Below are 23,039 nucleotides of genomic sequence, written 5' to 3' on the forward strand. Positions count from 1 at the left end.
ATATGTGTAAATAAATAAACAAAGTCGAAATCGTTGACGGTGCAGCGCGCGCGCGGGTGTTTGCCTTGAGACTACTCCTCACCAGTTGTTCAGCGGCGTGTATTGAACCGCGATCACGATCACTTGCCAAATACAGTTATTCTCCCCTGGGGCCTCGGGCAATTGGTTCCGGTGCGACGACGGAGCAATAACTTGGCGAAGGTTGGCCCCTTCCCGAAACTCTGTCGTTTTGGATGGATTTTTGCATTTCCTCACCCATTTCGTCAAAGCTGTTTGTGGGATTATCTTGTTTAAAGTGGACAAAGTGGTTAGTGGTCCCTATAAGGCAAACGCTTTGCTCGTGTGTTTGGAAAGGCCAAGTTCATTCACATTTTTCAGGTCATTGAAGTGAATCTTGGGTGCGCATGACTTCGATGTTTTGATCTCTTGCCACAAGGTATTACATTCAGATTCTTGAGATATTAGTTAAACAAACGAAACGAAAGGCATTTGAGCTGATCGTTTCATACACCTTGAAACAAAAAGACTGCGATTACGGCAAGACAGCTTGATGGCAAGTGCTTCTTGAAAAACCAGTCTATCTGGAAGTGATCACTGACCAGACGACTGTGGCTGTTGAACTACTTGCAAATGATGCGACGTACTTGAATTTAATATTAATTTATTTTAAATATGATTCTGGGTTCGATTCCCATCTGCTGCAACCTTCCATCGGATGAGGAAGTAAAATGTCGGTCCCGGCCTTGGTTGTTAGGTCGTTAAGTCATTCCAGGTGTAGGAGTCGTCTCCATGCCATAAGTACAAACAACACACCAAACCAAGCCTACTCCGGTGGAATCGCTGGCGGCGGTTGGACTCGCAATCCAAAGGTCGTCAGTTCAAACACTGGGGTGGAAGGTTCCTTGGAGTAGAAAGAGGTTTGGGTGCTCTCCCCATTCAAGCCTTCGGACTCCTAGGTTCGAGCAGAAACTTGCAATAGAGACCACAAAAGACCCGGGGGTCGTTAATGTGGATGGTTTGATTTTTTTGATTTTAAATATTGGACGAATTTTATAAAGTATTAAGAATAAGGTATTCGTTTCTTAAATGCTAATTTCTGTTATACCTCTGATTTTGCCCGTGTATCTGAAACAGGTTTCTGACGCTCCGGAAACGCCACTAATTAATTACGTTCATTTTCGCGCTAATTGCCGATCCGCTGCAGCAGCTCGATTACTTTGGTATTTCTCAACCTCGCGGATTCCTCAGGATGACCTAATGGGTGCCCTGAACAAATCTTGTCTCCTAGACTCGAGTCCAAACGTTAATTGCTAGCTTTTAGTGATAAAATCAGCCAACGTTTAATTTCTCAATTCCTCCTCGACTCGAGGCTACAAATTCGCAACTTCCCCCTGAAGACGAAATGTTGCTCGTTAAATTTTCAAGAAGGCAGAAAGTTATACCTGCTCAACGTGGTCTGAAAACCTCCTCCACCACCTCTGGCATTATTGCCGCTGTTCGTTGGTTGGTTCGATGATGGTCAGGAGGTCGTCGAGCGAAATGGACCCTGAGGGGCTGCTGTCTGTTGTTGGGCCGTCGTTTCCGCGCGCGCACCAAACCGCACACCGGAAAAATAGGTCATGTGAAAACGAAATGTTGGCAAACGGGCACAGCAGCAGCACAGTGAAATGGTTGAGGCATAATAAATTATAAAGGAATGGAAATATACAAAATCTACCATACTTGTTATTCGTTTCGTTGAAGAAGAGCTATTGGAGTGGTACAGTGCAGACGACGACGACGACGATATGGGAAAAAGAAGGGAACACGTACACAATTCATCTCGAACTTGCACTTGGCCCGATTGATAGCCGTGATTGCCATAAGGAAAAGTTGTTTCTTTTTTGCAGAAGAGGTGAGTTTATGTACGTGCAAGACTAAGAGCATTGACATAAATAATTAAGTTAATTTCCACTTAGTTATAATTTTTCAAAGATTATACCTTACAAAAAAAAATACAGTTTAGTAACGAAAACGGTAGAATTTTTTGAAACAATTTTTGCATTTTTTTTTCGATGAAAATTTTTGGAATACGTATTGAGTACGCCATCAAATCGGGAGTTCAATTTTACATAAAAGTCCCTTCGACACCAAATTTCCAAACCATAACCATTTCAGGCTGCAAATAATTGAAAAACAGGTCTTTTTTCGAATGTTCAAAAATATAAGGGGTCGTACCGCCCCTCCGTGACGAGATGCCAAAAAATGCTCGGATTCGTGATCAGGGAAAAAAGTTACTCCAATGAACCACGTTTCACGGAAATCGAAGCGAGGTCGGGGCAACTTTTTCTGATTTCGTGTGAGTTGGCCTCGTGGCGCGGTGGTTAGCGGCTTCGGCTGCCGATCCCTATGTTGCTATGGGGCGCGGGTTCGATTCCCGCCTTATCCTCCTGGCCTTCTATCGGATGGGGAAGTAAAACGTCGGTCCATTTGCGTAAAAGAGGTTTTGGGTGACTCACCACACATTACCTTCGGACGCCTAGGAATGAGCAGAAACTTGCAACAGAGACCACAAAAGACCCGGGGGTCGTTAAAGTGGATTGCTTTGCTTTGCTTTTTTACCCTTTTTTATCTGGCTAAAACTGTTATGTCCAATAAGATAATTGATGCATTTCGACCAAAATCATTACAGTCTTCAGCTGCATTAATCCGCTCTTTATATAGTTTGTAAGTTAGTTTTAAGGTATCCCTTTTCCTTTTGTACATGTAGGACCTCCTACATTTGAAATCACTGAATAGCGAAAGCTACAATATTTCATGAATAAATGAAAGTTGGTAGTATTTAAAATTGAGGTGAAAAGTCATCGATTGTGATTGGACACTCAATAATATTTTAACTGAATGAATGTACATGGAAAAGAAAATCTGAAAAAATATAAATTAAAAAAAATAAAAATAGAAAATCTGGGTTAATCTACGTGAAGCAGAAAAATAATCTTTTGAGCAACTTTCCCAAGAATTCCAAGAATTAGCATATTTTTTTGCAAATTTAAGTTTTGTAATGCTTGATTTCGGTGAAACTTTTCTGTGTTCAAACAAGACATTTTGCATTATTAGTTCGTCCATACAAGTCTCCAGCTGTCCGTACAAAAAGGCTATTGAATTTTCAAAACTCTGTATCTTGAGAACGGATTTCTGATCAATTCGCTGTCTGATTTGCAGATATTGCTTAGGACTTCTCATGAAAAAAAATTTTACACTCAAAAAAAAATGCACTCATTTTTTACTGAGGGCACTTTTTTTTAAATAAAATTTGGTATCGTGCACCACATAAAATTATTATTTTTTTTTTTTTGCTGAAAATGTGACTTTTTTACCGGTAGAAATCATGACCAAGCTAGATCATCTCTAATTTTTTTTTTCGAAAATATCAGAAAATTTCATACTTTGCTCGATATTTTCTTAGAAAATACTGAAGATTGGACCACACTAGCTGAGATACAGCTTCTGACAAAAGTAAACAGAAAAAATGAAGTTTTTTATTCATCACCAAAATATCCAAAAATTTCGACAATTTAAAATCAACCCTTTTTTTTGCAAAGGCTTTTTTTCATATCACGTTTCCATCTAATTCAAATATTTTTTTTTTTTGAAAGTTGGCATCACTTCCAAATAAACTTTGATCAATTTGTGCTATTGCTCAAAAGATGCCTTTTTATCATCTGAAACATATAAAAAATTAGATTTTTCAAAAATGGTACTTTTGTACATTTCAATGTTTTGTGTGAAAAGTCGAAACTTTGCCGAAGACACCCAATTCATCAGAAAATCCATTCTCTACACAGCAAAAAAAGAAGTAATCTAGTAAATTTTATGTAATATTACACCCTGAATTATGTAGCCCATCATGGGAAACCTACTTGACAGAAATGTCAAGCTCATATATGTGTTTATCCTTTCCAATCTTCATCAGTCTGATGGCCGAGTGGGCTAAGACGTCAGTCCTTACTGTTGATGCTGGGTTTGAATCCTGTCGGTTGCAAGGTTTTTTTTGTGTTTAAAAAAGTTGTACATGAAGTGTGTAATATTAAGTGTCTTTTTACACAAAGGTGATGTACGTGCTTTTGCATGCGATTTTACCATCGGATTTTTTGCTGAGTTGACTTAGATTTTTGAATATTCTCAAGCTTCAGTTTTTGTTTTTTTTTTTTTTTAAAACACAGTAAAAAAAATCTGTGTAAAATCGCATGCAAAAGCACGGTTGGGGTGCGGACTTGGTGTTCTGGATATAACTCTCACCAGATTGATGTTGTTTTTGGGGCGTGCAAAATTTATTTATTTTTCTTTTGTACATGCTTTTTGTGTACACGTTTTCTCATACAATATTACATGCTTTTGCTCACAAAGGTGATGTGCATGCTTTTGCATTCGATTTTACCATCGGATTTTTTGCTGTGTACAGATTTTTTAACTAATGGTCCATTTTTCAATGTAAAATAGAATAATAAGTTGAAATGCATCGATTTTTTTTAATTTTTTAGACTAAAATTTCATGAAGCCCGAAAGTTCAATTTTACGCCCTTTTCAAATAGTAGTTGAAAACTTCACAACTGATTAATTTTTCAACATTGCAAATTGGACGATAGTTCAGAATGTCTCAAGAGTAAGAGTATATTTTTCTGATTAGTTTTGATCAAATTCCAAAAACATTGCCGAAGACACCAATCTTATCGGACAAATTTTGGAATATTTACATTCAATTTTGTACGGACAGCGCCAAAACTGTATAAAGATTTGTATGTAATGTACCGTCATCAGGGATGAAATTGAGTCGTACAGAAACGCAGAAATTTGTTTGACCCAATCTCACCCCTGATGAAAATACCTGTATCCAACGAATGAACACCTCCATGATGTGTTAAAATTCTTGCTGAGTATCTTCCAGTTCGCATAAACTACTGCAGCTATAATCCACTTGCAAGCTCCAAAGCGGCCGTGTCTGGGTTAAAAGTAGAGCGAATAATTGCAAAAAACAGCACAAAAAAAAGATCTACATCTTTTGACTTGACCCAATTACCGGCGTCGTCTGCCGACCACCGAGTTCATTCGTTTTCTTCTGTCTTTTTTTTTCTTCCTCTCTGTTCGTACGCCGAGATTCCGCAGAATGTATGGTGTCACCAGTTCGCAGGGGATTTCGCTTTGAGTTAAGACGACGTTCTCTTAAGAAATTCAGTGAACTCATTTTGTAATTAGCCGAGTCAGAGCGTAATGGGTTTGATATAAATCTAAGCCAGATTCGTCGGTAGACACTGGATAATCTAAATTGCTGTCATCAGCCCAAAAAAAAAGTGGGTCATCAAGTGCAGATATTCTTGAAACTGTTGTCTTTAACATGTCCTATAGCCTCGTCAGACGCTTTTAGATCTGCCGCAAGATCCATACGACATTGACCCCACAGAGTGTTGTTTGCACCGTCGCGCTTTCACATTGTCTGCAATTCCAAAATAATGTTCATACTTGACACTGACTGCCTCTCTCTCTCGCTGTGTAATGCTTAACCTACTTGCAAAGTCGTTGGGGTTGTCGTAGCGGAGAATAGTTGAGGCTATTAGTGAGAAGTTTTAGAAATTTTGATTTGATATCCAACTAATGAGAAACACGTTTAAAAAAATCATCAAAACATTTTAAAAGATTTTTTTTTTTCTGTGGACTTCACTGCAGGCATTCCTCCCCTATTGAGTATGACGACAAAGTCCGATGAGGTGGAAAGTTGGGTCGTCTGCCCGTTGTAGCAAAAAGAAAACTTGCAGACCAGACAAACCTTGCGGAGAAGTGGTTTTGGTGTGCTTTTCGTATGACGCATATGCCACTCCACTTCGATGGATGTTTTTGACAGCGACAGAGGGGAGAGTGGACGGTGATGGACGGACGGGGCTTTCTAGCAATAAATGTGCAACTGCACGTGAGACATCCTGCGATACACTGACTGTCGTCAGCGAGCGGAATTCAGTTCAATATCACTGATGGCAACAATGTCAGGTGCAAATGGTTGCATAAACAAGGTGTTTTGTATGGATTCACTGCAACGTGTATGTGGACGAAGTTTAAGGTCGTATTGGATCGTATCTACTTTTTGTCTATGGAATCAATATTGTTACAGCTAGAATTAATAATCTAAAACTTTGAAATCCTTTAACGTTTTCTTTTCACAATGCTTCTTTTCTAATTTTTGAGATTTGATCAACGGAAATAAGGAGAAAACCATTTATTTGCAAACTATTTTGGTATAAGAAAAATTACCACTCCAAAGCAAACAACGGTGTAGTAGTAACTAATAACTTATTTTCAGTACATTAATCGTTACTTAACACCTGAAATCAACCCCCTTAGTGCGCCTAGCTGTTATAATACCGATTAAAATAGCGTAACAAAACAATCTCAGCGCCAAACAACAAACACCAACATTAGCCGGGCCCCTCCGTACAAGCATTCAGCATGATACGACGCTCTTTGCTGCAATTGCCTCACCATCGTCAGCTGAGCAACAGCAACAGCACTAAACCACAACACAACATTGTTTTGCAATTAGTTTTTCCCTTTCGATTCGAACTGCTACGGAAACCTTGAACACCGTTTTGCGATTGGCCGGATTTCTACAACTGGTCAGGGTCTTTGGATATGAGTTATTGTATAAATTATTGTGTTTTTGATTGAAATTTAATGCAAAAGTTCAATTCAACACAAAACTGATGTTTTTATTGGAAAATGGCAAAAAGGTGACTCAGAGTTCGTCTTCACCAGCGCTAGAACCATAAGTATATCGTATCAGAGAACGAATGCGGCATGTGCCAAGTCGGTTGATGATTCATCCAGCTGACTGTTGTTGCTAAACCAAAACATAAACCATCAATGGTGGCAATAAGGCGAACATGAAGAAGATTACGGTGCAACTTTGCCACCTTTCCGCGGTTGCAACAACAGTGCCCTCTGTGGTGATGTGACGCTTCGCTGACGTTGATACTCAAGTGGAATTAATAGAATTATAAGCTTTCATGGTTTCGTGAGCATTGCTAACAGTTTTTTTTAACTTAATTTATAGAAAATATTATCTAAATGACGGTGCACATGTGTGATCAAAGAGTATTTTCAACTATCAATAAGTTACCACAAATTATTAGCTGCATAAAAAACTGAATTGAAATTTAGCTAAAAGCATAAAGATTTTTCCCTGGGCCTTGTAAAGTCAAGGGGCATGATTTGATCCTAGTGTATTATACATTCTTTTTTATAAGCACTATGGACACCACTTCATGCTACGAGAACTCGCTTTGTCGCAGCCCCAGGGCTTAAGCGTTGACCGATAAGCTGTCTTCGTGAACTAGGTAGTTCTCCGATAGTGAAAATATCACAATTGCACAATACACCGCTACTTCTGTGACTTTTTCCATGCAAAACATTTTTGTATGGAGCGTGCACAAAAAGTGAATTTTAAATATTTTCGAGGCAATTTTACACATTTTTTTTGGACACAAATCTGTCTACATTCTTAGATCGCAACAATTCCTGGCCCTAGGGGAACTGATGATCAAGCACATCTTTAAAGGATACAAAAAAATCTACGATAGTTTAAATCCTTTCTCTCTCTATCTCATTTATTTAGCAAATTCAGCATGTTTAATTTCGGTTCGATTCCCGCCTTATCCTCCTGGCCTTCTATCGGATGGGGAAGTAAAACGTCGGTCCATTTGCGTAAAAGAGGTTTTGGGTGACTCACCACACATAACTAGGCTTAGTGATTTTTCACGCTTGAAAATAGCAAATTTCACGGGGACCTCAATTTCAAAACACAGAATTTCACACAAATTTCGCGGAACGTGATAAATGTTAAAATAACTCTGAAAATCTTATGTTTAAATCACAAACTACTTTTTATGCTTCATTATATATTATTCTTCAATAAACTGACGCGAACGTGACAAAAAAAATCTCCTAATTATAAAAAAAAAACGTTACTTAATCCACCTTTAGGTGGTTGGTGCCTTCCTCACATTCATAAAGTCAATACATTCAGTAAAAATAGCAACATTCCCTTAACATGTTTAACAAATCAACTTCATTACTCATTTCTTTTGATAGGGTTCGCAGACCTTAAATATTTCTGGCTCATCGGCAAGGTCTGATAAAAAACCTTTTAAACGATAGTACGCATCGAAGATTCAGACAATATTTCTATCACAATATCTGAGATCCGGCCTCCAAAAAGTGTATAAATGACACTTAAGTGCTAATAACTTTTGATAGGGTTGTCAGATCCTTGATGTTTTAGGTTTATTTGAAAGGTCTTTCGATTATCTAACTAACGATAGGTCGCATGATGGACCTGGAAATTATTTTTATTGAAATATCTGAGATCCGGCTTCCAAAAAGTGTATAAATAACACTTAAGTGCCAATATCTTTTGATAGGGTTGTCAGATCCTTGATGTTTTAGGCTCATTTAAAAGGTCTTTCGATTATCTAACTAACGATGGGTCGCATAATGGACCCGGACATCATTTTCATTGAAATATCTGAGATCCGGCTTCCAAAAAGTGTATAAATAACACTTAAGTGCTAATAACTTTTGATAGGGTTGTCAGATCTTCAATGTTTTGGGCTCATTGGAAAGGTCTTTTTAATATCTTTCTGAAAATGTATATCATGATAAGGTTTCTTGCAAAAACCACCCTTTTTACAATCTTCCGGACTTTAGTCAAAATCGTTTTTTTAGCATAACTTTTGAAGTACTTTATTAAACTTCATAATTTTCAATAGGGACTTATGGGACCCCAAGACAAATCGAATGAGACCAAAACGGTCCAAATCGGTTAAGCCAGTGCTGAGATAATCGAGTGCATATTTTTTGGTGCACAGACCCACATCCCTACACACACACACACACACACACACACAGACATTTGCTCAGAATTTGATTCTGAGTCGATATGTATACGTGAAGGTGGGTCTAGGAGGTCAAATTAAGAAGTTCGTTTTTCGAGTGATTTTATAGCCTTTCCTCAGTAAAGTGAGGAAGGCAAAACCGTCTGGTTTACGGATGGGCTCAATTTATATTTTGAAACAAAATGTAAGGCATGCGTATTCTCATTTATTGAATTGCTTTTTTAATATCTAACTAAAAAAGATTAAAAAGTTTTCGCTGATTTGCTTCTGTTTTATCAGTTTAAATTTTATTGAATTTTTAATATCAAAGCAAGATTCAACAATCTTGTCCATCCCAAATATGTAAAATAGTTTAAATTTTCTTCAACTTTTAGACCATTCAAAATAATTTTTAAGGTTTTCATCTCTCTTTAAAAAAAACTAAATTTAAAATCCATAGGCAAAAATATTATAAATTGTTACGAAATTGAATTTTTTAATTCAAAATAAGAACAGAAAACAAAAAAAAATGTATTTTTTTACTTTCAAGGGAATTATTCACACAAATAATCAAATATTTTAAAAATTAAACAAGACTCAGAAAAAAATCAGAAATGTTTTAAAAAGGTGATTTCAAAGATTAAAAATACTCTTCATTTTATTTTAAATAAAACAAAGCTTGATTCTTTTAATTTCTTTTTAAATCATACATTTTAAATAAAATAGCAGTAAAATTTGTACTACAGCGAATTAAAATATTACTAAATTTAGTTAGTTTCTATAGAAACTGAAAATTTTAATAATTCTTCAAATGGTTCATATCAAGCTTATCAAACGAAGACTAATAAAATTTTCTTAAATAGTCTTTATGGTTGAAATATTTATTATGAAGTCATTTGAAAATGACTTGATTTGAGAATATTGATAAATTTCAAGAATTTTTCACCCTTCCGCGGAATCGTCAAAATTCACTAACCCTATATAAGTAATTGAACATAAAATTTCACGGGATTTCGCGGAAAAAGCCAAATTTCGCGAATTTCACGCAGTCCGCGAAATCGTGAAATTTCACTAACCCTACACATAACCTTCGGACGCCTAGAAATGAGCAGAAACTTGCAACAGAGACCACAAAAGACCCGGGGGTCGTTAAAGTGGATTGCTTTACTTTTGCATGTTTAAGTAGAACTGAATTTGAAGCGAACAATACCATTTTTTTTAACTTTGTATAATATATAAGAATGTTCGAGTCAATTTCTTGTTATTGGTATTTTCAAGAGCATTTAGATTGATTTATTTCCTTGAATATTTAACATTTTTCTTCCTTCAAGTTGTAAGTATATTTAATTTGTTGTGTTTTATTTAATTCAATCCAGGCTAGATTATCAGAATTTCCACTTTTCACGAATCACGGAAAACAGTTTTTTGTGGCTCATTTTGGGTCCATGAGCTTAAATACGACCTCACAAATGCTCTGAAGTGATCTGAGAATATGTAACCCAAGATAACGAGCATTATGGTGGTAGTGGAATGTTGAGAATAATCATTTGACTAACAGGCTTCGGATAATAGAGTCTGGACTGGAAAAATGTAAATACATTTTTGAAGGGAGGAGTAAATAAATGCAAAAAAAAACCTGTATTTCCACACTGAAATTACATAACAACTCCAACTGTTATGTATCTCACTAGGTTTTTTAAATAGTGGATTTCATAGTAAATCATTATGTAGAATTAAGAACAAAATACTGATACTTTAAAAACAATTTTTTTTACTATTTTTCTTCTCACACAAAAAAATGATCGAGCAAAACAAACAATTAAATTGACATTTTCAAACAACGTTTTCAGAGTAATTATTTTTTCCCGAATTCTTCCTTTCAATACTTACAGTTTTATCGTATTCATCAAATAGATCAGAAAATCCGTTCTCAAGAAATAAAGAATGCATTTTTTTTTTTAAACAAAACTTGGAGAGTTAGGTTTAGATGAAGTCGTCCATCATTTTCAAGAAAAATAGAGCAACACCCTGAAATGCTCTGTAAATAAGGTGCAGCTTCCATCATTTTCGAAGCAAATTTCTCAGCACTGTAGAACGCTCCGCATTCAATTTTATTTCCCTAATTTCTGCACCAAAGCGAATCAGCATGTGTCAGTTGTACCATTCCTGAAGGTTAAAAAGTATTATTTTAAAAAACATGTAGAAGTAATTTGTCAAAATATTGCAAGGGCAGCAAAATTGATATCTTCGAATGATAACTCATGACACAGATGGAAGTTTTCGATTTTTTTCGAATAAATGGTGTTTTGAAAAAAAAACCTTATAAAAATACACAGATTAATAGACATATTATAAAAAATAAAAAAAAAACTGGGACCCAGTATATTAATGAAATCTTTATCTTTCTCCTTTTTTTCCCCCGATCCACAGTTCACCACCTCGATACTGTACGACCCGGCGCGGAAAAAAGAACCGTCACAGTCGTTCCAGACCGAGCGCGACGCCTGTCTCTCCTACTTCACCAAATGGAACGAGTCGGACCAGGTGGACTTTGTCGAGCAGCTTCTGTCCCGCATGTGCCATTACCAGCACGGCCACATCAACGCATACCTGAAACCGATGCTGCAGCGAGACTTCATCACCCTGTTACCTAGTAAGTGGAGAACCCAAGGAACAACACTTTCGCTTTCGTACAGTGCAACAATGCAACAACCACGTCGTTCATGCACCGATCGTTAAGAAGAAGGGCCTCATCAGGTCTTTTTCGGGTTGGGTTGTAATGTCGAATTAGTGGCAGTGGTGGGCAATTTCGCGTGTCTTCTGCAATTTTGCCTCTTCTACAGTGGTTCGGCACGCGCGCGGGCTGGGTCTTCCCACGACCACGTTAACGATCTTGAATGAATTTGGCGTCGATTACCACATGCATCAAGGTGTGTGTGTTTGTGCCGCCGTCGTTGTTGCTTTAGTGGCGTTTTCACGTGGTCCAACGTGGTTGTAAGGTATATGATTAGCAGTTGCAATTAACGCAGTCGTGGAAAATGTTACGTTCTTGGGCAAGGGTTGATGAACTTATGTGATTCGGTTGCGTTTGTTTACTTGAAATGTTAGCTTTTGTATGGGAAAATTTACAATAAGTCTCTTTTTTTTCTGCAATAATAAGTTGGATTTAATCTAGTGACTGATTGTGCATTTGAAATAATTTTGTTTTGTGAAGCATTTTTTTGTTTGTAACTCATGTCCGATTTGGTCGAAATGTCTACAATTTCCTTTTAAAATATTTTTAACTTATTTTTGAACATCGATACCTCGATCATCTTTTGCCTTCCTCACCTTACTCAGGAAAGGCTATAAAATCACTCGAAAAATGAACTTATCAATTTGACCTCGTAGACCCACCTTCACGTATACATATCGACTCAGAATCATGTTCTGAGCAAATGGCTGTGTGGATGTGTGTAGGTGGGTGGACAAAAAAATTGTCACTCGATTATCTCCGGACTGGATGAACGGATTTTGACCGTATTAGTCTTATTGGATCCGTCTTGGGGTCCCATAGGTCTCTATTTAAAATCAGCAAGTTTAGTTAAGTACTTCAAAAGTTATGCTAAAAAACGATTTTGGTGTATGTCCGGAAGATTGTAAAAAGGGTGGTTTTTGCAAGAAAACCTACCATGTTATACATTTTCAGAAAGGTATTGAAAAGACCTTTCCAATAAGTTATTAGCACTTAAGTGTTGATTATACACTTTTTGGAGGCCGGATCTCAGATATGTCAATGAAAATGATGTCCGGGTCCATCATGCGACCTGTCGTTAGTTAGATAATCGAAAGACCATTCAAATGAGCCTAGAACATCGAGAATCTGACAACCCTATCAAAAGTTATTAGCACTTAAGTGTTATTAATACATTTTTTGGAGGCCGGATCTAAGATATTACAATAAAAATGATGTCCGGGTCCATCATGCGACCGTCGTTAGTTAGATAATCGAAAGACCTTTCAAATGAGCCTAAAACATCAAGGATCTGACAACCCTATCAAAAGTTATTAGCACTTAAGTGTTATTTATACATGTTAAACATGTTAAGGGGGAATGTTGCTATTTTTACTGAATAAATTGGCTTTATGAATGTGAGGAAGGCACCAACCACCTAAAGGTGGATTAAGTAACGTTTTAAAATAATTTTCAGAAACTTTGCGAGTTACATAAAGTAATACTGTTTTGAGCTTTCCCAATACTTTTCTCTAAAAGAGGGTTAATACAATTTGGCAGCTATCCATACAAAAATGCTACCAAAATATTCAAATTGAAACGATTTTCAGATCAATTTGGTGTCTTCGGCAAAGTTTCTCTTTTGATAAACTACATATTTACATTTATATATAAATTTAACTGAATTTACTTTTTTATATGTGTTTCAAATTACCATCTTTTCACAAAATGGTCAAAATTCATTTAATCATTATTTTGTCATCATTATTTTGTTTTAAAAATGGTCCACCGGATTCCAAATATTCCAGGGTCATGCCAAAATGACCATAATTGGTCCAATCGTGTTTTGGGTAACTTCACTGAACTTATCGATGCCAAACCATGTTCTTTGTCATGGCGCAAGCTATAGTTGACAATTTTGTGAAAATGGTCCACCAGAACCGGATTCCAGATATTCCAGGGTCATGCCAAAATGGCCATAATTGGTCCAATCGTGTTTTGGGTAACTTCATTGAACTTATCGATACCAAACCATGTTCTTTGACATGCCGCAAGCTATAGTTGGCAGTTTTGTGAAAATGGTCCACCAGAACAGGATTCCGGATATTCCAGGGTCATGCCAAAATGGCCACACTTGGTCCAATAGTATTTGGGGTAATTCCATTGGACTTATCGATGCCATACCATGTTCTTTGACATGCCGCATGCTATAGTTTGCAGTTTTATGAAAATAGGCCACCGGAACCGATTCCGCGGAGTGGCCATATCCGAAACCGGTTGCCAAACATCCAAAAAAGGTAAAATATTGTCCCATATCGGTTTTAGTGCAATTTTTGGTAACTTACAAAAGGTTTTGCTCTCCTATTCTTTTTTTTTCCTGGATGTGGTACCCGGGAAAAAAGGTACCCACTACGATCCGGAATAACTCCGATCAAAAGTGGCCAATCTCGGATTTCGCATTTCTAATTTTATTTGATTGATTACACCAGACGTTTACCTTGCTAGCGTTCGTTATTCTCATTTTTTTTTTATAAATAAGGGAAAATTTGTTTTTTTTTTTAAAGAAAAAGAAATTATTTAAAAAATCATTAGGAATATAAATTTCTGTACAAAAAAATTGTAATTTTCAAAGATTTTTTAATTTTCTAAAGATAGTAAAATTCGCATATTTTTCAAAGAAAGGAACATTAATCAACAGGGCAATGAAGATCTTTAGAAACAAAATCAATTGAGCTACGATTTTACGAATTGTGGTTTTCAAAAAAAATCCATTCCGGAAAAAGGAATCCGGATATTGTCAAAGAATCGGAACGGATTAGATTCGAGCGACAGTAAATTAATTCCATAGTTTCTAACAGCTTCTTTTTTCTTTCCCCATTACAGCAAAAGGTCTGGACCACGTGGCGGAAAACATTCTCTCCTACCTGGACGCGAAATCGCTGTGCCGAGCCGAGCGCGTCTGCAAAGAATGGAGCCGCGTCATATCCGAGGGCATGCTGTGGAAGAAGCTGATCGAGCGAAACGTCCGCACCGACTCGCTGTGGCGGGGGCTGGCCGAGCGGAAAGGATGGTCAGTATTTCCTAAATAACTTCCAATGAGATTTCTAAAACAGTTGAACTCTCCTTCCAGGATCAAATACCTGTTCATACCGCGACCGGGCGTGACGCATCGACCGCACAAGTTCTACCGCGAGCTGTTCCCCAAGATCATGAAGGACATCGAAGCGATCGAGAACAACTGGCGCACCGGAAATCACAACCTGCAGCGGATAAACTGCCGGTCGGAGAACTCGAAAGGCGTTTACTGCTTGCAGTACGACGACGACAAGATCGTGTCCGGCCTGCGGGACAACACCATCAAAATCTGGGACCGCAACTCGCTCCAGTGCTGCAAGGTTTGTGACCATGGTTTAGGGTCGCGGGATGTTATTGAATTGTTATTCCCCTTTCCCGTCGCAGATCCTCACCGGTCACACCGGTTCGGTTCTTTGCCTGCAGTACGACGACAAGGTGATCATCAGCGGTTCCAGTGACTCGACGGTACGCGTGTGGGATGTCAACACCGGTGACATGGTGAACACGCTCATACATCACTGCGAAGCTGTGCTGCATTTACGCTTCAACAACGGCATGATGGTGACCTGCTCCAAGGTTCGTAACGCGCGGCAGACGAGAAGTGACTCCTAAACTAACTCGCTTAATCTCTCCCTCGTAAAGGACCGCTCGATCGCCGTGTGGGACATGACATCGCCGACGGAGATCGCGCTGCGGCGGGTACTGGTCGGCCACCGGGCGGCCGTCAACGTGGTGGACTTTGACGAGAAGTACATCGTGTCGGCGTCCGGCGACCGCACGATCAAGGTGTGGAACACCTCGACGTGCGAGTTTGTGCGAACCCTGAATGGGCACAAGCGGGGCATCGCGTGCCTCCAGTACCGGGACCGGCTGGTCGTGAGCGGCAGCTCGGACAATTCTATAAGGTAAGCTTGGACGAAACAAGCAATCATTATTTTTGTTTTTCAATATTTATGTCACCTTCTTTCACAATTGGTCCGAAAAATTATAACAGATTTTTTTTCAAAGAACTTCAAAAATTCAAGAACTGAAAAAAAATTAAATTATTTTTTCTGCGTTTACAATCACCAAAAGTTGCGTTTTTCAACTACGAAAATTTTGGTACCCAAACATGTATAGGTTATCGCTGAAATTTTAAAGTTATCGCAGTTTTAGTGAAAAAGATCCAGTTTTTATTTTCAAATATCATATCTCGGAAACGTACGGTTCGGAATCGCCAATGTGTTGATATGTTATGTGGAATATGCGACCGAATCCGACAAAAATATTTTCAGACATAGGCTCTTTGGTCCAACCACGGTCAAAACGTCATTTAAAGTTTTTTTTACGACTTTTTTTAAATGTTTGGCTGTTTTTTTTTTCTAATCATTTTTCCTTGAAAGGTAAACTAATCACCTTTCATTTGCATCCAAAACAACTGAAATAGTGCGGAGTTATGAATTTTTGAAAAATGTGTTTTTTTGCTAAAAATGGTCGAAAATGGCCATTTTTGTAACCACGCTAGCATGGTGTAGGTCATCCTAACGACCAAACACAAAAATATTGGTCTAATTATTTCGGTTAAAGAATTCCAAAAAAAAAAATTGAGACCGATCGGAGATTTTTTTTTTCGGTTTAGTTTATTTTCAAATTGAATTGCTGTATATTTATAAAAATTAAGATTGAGAAATTAAAAAAAATCAGAAATATAAAATTTTTGAATGAGACTTACAAAAAAAATTAAACACAAATTCAAATAACTCAAAATTAGAAAAAAAATATTAAAATTCAAAAAAATTTAATATAAAAAATTCATCTCAAAAATTTTGAAATTCGAGGATTTAAAAAATTTTAGACATTACAAGTTCAAAAATTTTAAAATGCTGCAACTGAAAAATACGAAGAAATTTTTAATTTTAAAAATTATAAAACTATAACTCAAAAATTTTAGTATCTAACCTAAAATATGACTCAAAAAATGCAATAGCCTGCCTTGAAAATAATATTCCATTCTTTAATAACATTTATGCCAATGGTCGCATCGCTTGCTTAGGGCGAATCCCAGACCTTTGCCCTTCACAAGAATCAACTCCACTCGCCACTTAAGAAGCTATTACACTACGGCAAACAAACTCGCACTTTTTGACAGTTTGCCTGCTTTTTTTGTTTGCCTGGATTTGTTTGTACAAACGTTAGCCTGCATACATTTTGCCTTGCTGCTAGTTTGCCGCAAACAAGTTTGCGAGTTTGGCAAATTGTCAAACACAAAAAATGCAAGTTTTTGTTGTTGTTTGCGGTAGTGTAATGGCTCCTTTACGCAACCTTGTTGTTTAAATACGACAAATTTGGTCAAACGGTCAATTTGATCGAGTTCCACAATAGGGTTGGGAACAAGAGCCTGCGGTTTCGCTACCTTCTTCTAAGTAAGTCAAGCATCAACATTTCCCGTGCTCCTAATCCTTATTCCTCCCCGGTGAATGGTGGAGATGGGAGCGGCCGGCAATGGTTGGCTCTCATGGCACTGCCTGCCCTGCCTGGTAGAATTGGTTTTAACTCCCTTTAATCAATTTTTAAGCAACCTGAGCTAGACAATCATCACACAAACATGACGAAATCCAGTCTGCAACCCGCTAAGATCACTCCATGCGAATGCAAATGCGAAAATATGACTCCAAAAATGGCTATTTTTTTGTAATTTGAGAAGGCGGCAAATATTACGGCATCTAAAAATTTAAGAATTTAATTCCTGAATTGTTGAATTTTAGATTTTTTTTTATTCTTTGAGAATTTATGAATCTAAGAATTTATGAATTTAAGAGTTAAACATTTAAAGAATTGAGGAATTCATGAATTTGAGACCACATTTTTGTGTTTACACACTCGCGTTTGACATTCTCCTTTACTCACTCATTCTCGCATTGAAAAGCGTGTTTATCTCGTATCTCGCGTTCTTTCAATGCGGTATTCTGAGAGAACAAAATAATCAGTGGTGAGAGCGTGTGCACGAAAATAAGAGAAATAGTGATATAAATTGAATACTCTTGTTGAGAATCAGAAGACAAAGAAAAAGAACTCGCAAGCTACAGTGAAGGTCGCTATACTCTTTGATATTTTGGTGCATGAATCCTGAAATGTGGTTTTTTTTTCTGCCACTCATGTACAACACTGGTTGCAAAGTTCGTTCGTGGCCTGGACTTCTATATGGATAGACTTTTCAGATGAGATGGAGTTCTTTTGAATAGGTCAAATAACCCATTTTTGTTTTTGCTCTTTAAGTGTTTTTGCTCTTTAAGTTAATTGAACCTTTAACCCCTTCCCGCCCAGAGCAAAATCGAGATTTTTTTCGTTTTTCTTCATTACTGGTAACTGGATGGACCAAATTGGATGGAATTTTAATGGTGATAAGTTAACATTCTATATAAACTAATGCAAGTTGAACCAGGTTAAAAAAAATGCATGGTTGTAGAGAAATTTAATTTTGAAGGCAACAATTTGTGGTGCTCTGGAGTAACCATGGGCGTGAGAGGGTTAAAAAAATAATCATTTGATAGCTTATAGGGGAAAGTGGGGCAAGTGTAACAAGCTAAGGAAATGCTCGTTATAACCAATTAAAAAGTTAAAAAATCTGTCGGATTTCATTATAATCATCTTATTCCAGGTCGTGACTAAGACTTTGTAAGAACAGGTTTTAAAAAAATCCTGTTTTTTAATGTAAAAAATTGATTTTAAAATTTTTGATTTTCCGTACGTTCTACTCAACTAGTGGGGCAAGAGGAACAATGCATGAAATAACATGTTAATTTGCTAACAATTGAACTGTTATCACTTAGATACATCAGATTAGAATGTATTTGAAAGGTTTCTTCCATTTTTAGATAAAATAATAATATTTTACGAAAAAATTTATCGTTTTCACGAAAAAAAATATTACTTAGACGATAAATAGTAAATTTTCATAATTTCACTATATTTTGTATGGACAATTTTTTTTAACAATTGTTTATCAGTTTTTAAGTACTTTCATGTATTTATTTCCCAATAAAAAATGTTGTTGCAGCAATTCGTAATTTTTTCCATACTAAAAATCCATATGGTACACTTGCCCCACCTGAACAAGATTTTTTAAAAGCTCTCAACAATTATAACCAAAAGTTAAATCAAAATTTGTTATAGGTGCATGTCATTGGTAGGGACACTACTGATCTAGGAAAAATTGCATTTTGATAAAATGAGCCTTAAAACGAACCCTAAGCCTTATTTTGTACTTTCCAAATATTATAATAAAACAAAGGTTTTGAAAAAAAAAAATCTTATGCCCCGTAGCGTTTACGTCGTTTTGGCGGTTATGTGGTAGTAGAATCAGCTAATTGCATTGCTAGCAATAATTCCTCATACTGGAAATAATCAAATTGTAAAAATTACGGCCGTACGAGCGATTGTTCCTCTTGCCCCATATGGTCGTTTTGCCCCACCTTCCTCTACCCAAAAACCCCAAAAGTGAATTCAGTAAAAATCACTTAAATTTTAATTAGAGTTCAGCCAATAATTTTCTAAACGTATCTAAAGATTTTACGTGTAGATTGATGGTAGATTTGATAAATATTTGAACTGCTATAATTTTCAGTCAAATTTGACTGAAGCTAAGTAATAAAATTCTCAGAATTTATCTACAATCGATTTTTGATAACAAATTTGCTCTGTCTATTGATTTTTCTAACACAGATTTTCGATCAAAACGATAGGAATATACTGTGAATAAGTTTTGAAGGTACACTCGATACAACGAATTTAAGAATACCAACAAGATTTTTTTTTTCTCAAAACCGTTTTTTTATCCACCGATATGCCTTGCGAGCTACAGTGCTATGAGCTGAACTTGCAAAATGGTTAGCCCAACTGAATTTTTATAGGTAAAATTGGGCAAGAAAAGATAATAATGATTTTTGTTTTGCAATTCTATTGACCTATTGAATTTGCTAGAAATAAGAATTAAAATATTTCTTTTTTTCTTTCCCTCTTTGCAGACTTTGGGACATCGAGTGCGGTACCTGTTTGCGAATCCTCGAGGGCCACGAAGAGCTCGTCCGCTGCATCCGGTTCGACTCGAAGCGCATCGTGAGCGGAGCGTACGACGGCAAGATCAAGGTGTGGGACCTGCAAGCTGCCTTAGACATCCGGGCGCAGACGAACACGCTCTGCCTCAAGACACTGGTGGTGAGTTTTTCAATCGAGGGCACTTCGCTGGATGCGCTGAGTAATGTTTTGTTTTGCTTCAGGAGCACACGGGGCGCGTCTTCCGGCTGCAATTCGACGAGTTCCAGATCGTAAGCAGCTCCCACGACGACACCATTCTGATATGGGATTTCCTGAACTGCTCCCAGAAGGAGGAATCGGCCACGCCCCAGGCGCTGGTCCAGGTGGGCCGGAGTCCATCACGTGAGTATTCCTCTTCCTCCGCCGCTGGTGGCCGAGCTCAGCCTCAGCAAGAGACTGACGATGACGATGCGTACTGAACAAAGAGAGAGAAACACAGAAAAAAAAATCTAACTAAAACAAAAACTTTAAAAAACAAGAGAAAGATGTGAAATAAAGCAAACTATATTCATTAATAATCTGCGAAACTGCAAACTCAAAAGCCACAACGCGATTGTACGAAAGTCTTGAGCAGCAAAACTATTGCTTTTAATCTCGTTTTCCTTTCTCCTTTCTCTCCTCTCTCTCTCTCGCTCCTTCACGACGACGACGACGATGACGACGATTCGCTCGCGCGCCGCATCCGATTGACGAAAATGACGACGAATTCCATAGCTGATCTCACGTAGAAAAACAATACATGGGGACACACACACACACAGTGCAGGGGTCACGAGAAAAAGTGTTGAGTTGAGATGATGCAAAAAGGAGAAGAGTAAAACATTTAACAATAGAACCTATATTTGAGATATTATTGAAAAATAAAGAAAGAAAAAAACAATAGAACATCTATATCTATTACAGAAGAACAACTGAAATAAATTGTGAAAAACAGCAGGTTAGTAGAAAGATACTTGTAGCAGCACAGAGAAAAAGGAAAGGGAAACTATTACATTTTAAAGGGTCTTTCGTCGTGGTTTGCCGTTGGATGGATGTTTGCGTGAGGGTGTCTCTTTGTTTTGAGGTCGTAAATTGTTGTCGTCGTCCCCGCCCCCCTTTCAAGGAGAAGGAGCACGAAGAGAGAGGGAAATCCGTTTTGACCACTTCTACTATCCAAGCAAAAAAAAACGCGTTTATCTCAAGACCACACTGATTCGCAACATTAAACTTCTTGATTTTTTAAAAACTTGAGAGGTGCAAAAAAGGTCGTTTAGGCGCTTGTTTGGAAATTAATTTTCGTCTGTTTTTTTTTGTTTCGTTTAGTCGCTTTTAAAACATTAAACTCTATATATTATACAAGTGCACGGACGTGGGCTTCAGCTAGCCGGAAATAGGCTGCACGCGCTCTATTTTGGTTGATTAGGTGCGATGTGAATGTGAGTGAGTGTTGTGCGTTGTGCGAGGAAGTTAGGTAAATTTTAAAACACTGTTTAGTAATAGCTACATGAATGAAGAACGAAGACAAGGACTTGTATGTGTGAAACTGTGAGACGTGTTGCGAGTGTTTGTGATATCGGAGTATTGGCAAATAATGGAAAACCGCTGTTGTTTATTAGTAATACCAATAATTTATGATGCTCTTAAAGGGGCAGTAATTAAAATTTAATTCGACACATTAGGAGTAACAAAATAAAAAAAAGCAAATCTGTAAAATTGTGTAGAATTCTCCCCCCACACTTTCAACAAGTACATCTTCAAACAATAAGCCGTAAAAATAGAAACAGAATGCAAGCAGGAAAGAAAAAAACAGTTGTTATCTATTAATCGTTTCACGTTTCGGAATACAGACAAACAAAAAACCAGGAAGCCAATATGCAAACAAAAAATCTAGAAAGCAAAAGTTCATGTAAAAAGGAAAGAAGCAACTATTCACTTAAAAAAAATTAGCTAACGTTATATTTGAAATCAAAAAACCCAACAAATGTAGACAAAAAAACATAAGCATTACTCCTTACTCTAAACGAGAATAGCGCAGGATATCGCGAAAGATCTGACTCTGGATTCCGGGGAGTGGGTGTGCGCTGTAGCAAAAGTTTCGCACACCCACGGCAGGGAGATGGATTGATGCTTGTTAACAGAGAGAGAGAAAAAAATACAAATGCCAGATGAAGGAGAAATATATTCAACTGATGATAATGTAAAGTATAGCAAAAGAAGCGGGCTTTCTCTCACCTCTAAATCGTCTCCGAAACTATCCTTTCTACAATTTGGTAATTTGGACACCAAGTTAAAAATCATTTTTTCTTCAGATATAAAGTTTACCATTTTCGTCACACTAAGCTTATTTACCTATTCTCGTCACAGTTGCAGTTTGCCGCTATTACAACGATAGAGAGTTGCTTTCCCACTTTTATTTGAGCTATTTATTACTTTGAAAAGAGCAAATTCAATTCAAATAGTCCAAACACGTTATGAAAGCTGTAAATGATGATCAAAGTTCTGATAAACCGATAAAAGAAATGGGCCGAGAAAGGTTATATTTCCCGTAGTTTTGGTACAGTATGTAAAAGTTTACAGAGGCACTTTCTTAATTTCTATAATTAGTCTATAATATAAAAAATTTCGACGGTTTTGTTCGAACGCGGATCAGTTCAATACGGAGCATCGGATCGAGGTGCTCTTTGTTGCGTTAGGTTCGTGTAAACCCAAGGAAGGTTTATACGCTTACTAATTGACGCTTTGGCCACTCTGGAACCGATTCCGGAGCATCGGCAAATTGTATGGAGAAAGTTACGTGAAATCATATTTTAATCACAGGAGGCTGAATAAGGAAAAAATCAAAAAACGTCAACAAACGAAAAAAGGCAGAAAGAAGTTTGTCGGGTAAGGCTTGTTAGTCTATAATTATTGTCTAAGGGAGTTGTTTGGACGGTGTATGGGACATGTACGTGTACGTATTGTGAATTTTTATCCATTTTTATCACGATGGGAGTAAATTGGAAATGAACCGTGGGGTAATTTGGACATACCTGAAAGACTACCAGTGTCCACGTGGTTTATGGATGGTTCCTTGGTCGATTTGGTAATTTTGATCAAATTAGCATTTTCGGCCTTTTTGGCCATTTAGGTCGATTTGGTCATTTTGACCCTTTTTGGTAGTTTTGGCAATTTCTGTGGTTTTGGTCGATTTGGCATTTATTTCGATTTGATCAAATTTGTCATTTTGGTCGATTTGGTAATTTTGATCAAATTGGCATTTTCGGTCCTTTTGGTCATTTAGGTCGATTTGGTCATTTTGACCC

General features: G+C 37.3%; 1 protein-coding gene across 5 annotated transcripts in view; it reads left to right on the forward strand.

Annotated features, from left to right (window-relative positions):
* LOC120432353 (F-box/WD repeat-containing protein 11) overlaps window positions 1-21,468 on the forward strand; it is a 55,469-nt gene extending 34,001 nt beyond the window's left edge. For 3 of the 5 annotated variants that reach the window (XM_039597541.2, XM_039597539.2, XM_039597540.2), the window contains exons 3-9: window positions 11,328-11,550; window positions 14,494-14,680; window positions 14,741-15,005; window positions 15,070-15,261; window positions 15,328-15,590; window positions 19,689-19,878; window positions 19,941-20,276. In XM_039597541.2, coding sequence (XP_039453475.1) covers window positions 11,328-11,550; window positions 14,494-14,680; window positions 14,741-15,005; window positions 15,070-15,261; window positions 15,328-15,590; window positions 19,689-19,878; window positions 19,941-20,177 — 1,557 coding nt within the window. In that variant the 3' untranslated portion in view covers window positions 20,178-20,276. Of the gene's footprint in view, window positions 1-11,327; window positions 11,551-14,493; window positions 14,681-14,740; window positions 15,006-15,069; window positions 15,262-15,327; window positions 15,591-19,688; window positions 19,879-19,940; window positions 20,277-20,472 lie in introns of those variants that run through there. The other 2 variants (XM_039597543.2, XM_039597542.2) reach the window with 2 other exon arrangements.
* Window positions 21,469-23,039: the final 1,571 nt, after the last annotated feature.

This window comes from Culex pipiens, chromosome 3 (assembly GCF_016801865.2).
Source record: "Culex pipiens pallens isolate TS chromosome 3, TS_CPP_V2, whole genome shotgun sequence".
In the NCBI taxonomy this organism is placed as follows: Eukaryota; Metazoa; Arthropoda; class Insecta; order Diptera; family Culicidae; genus Culex; species Culex pipiens.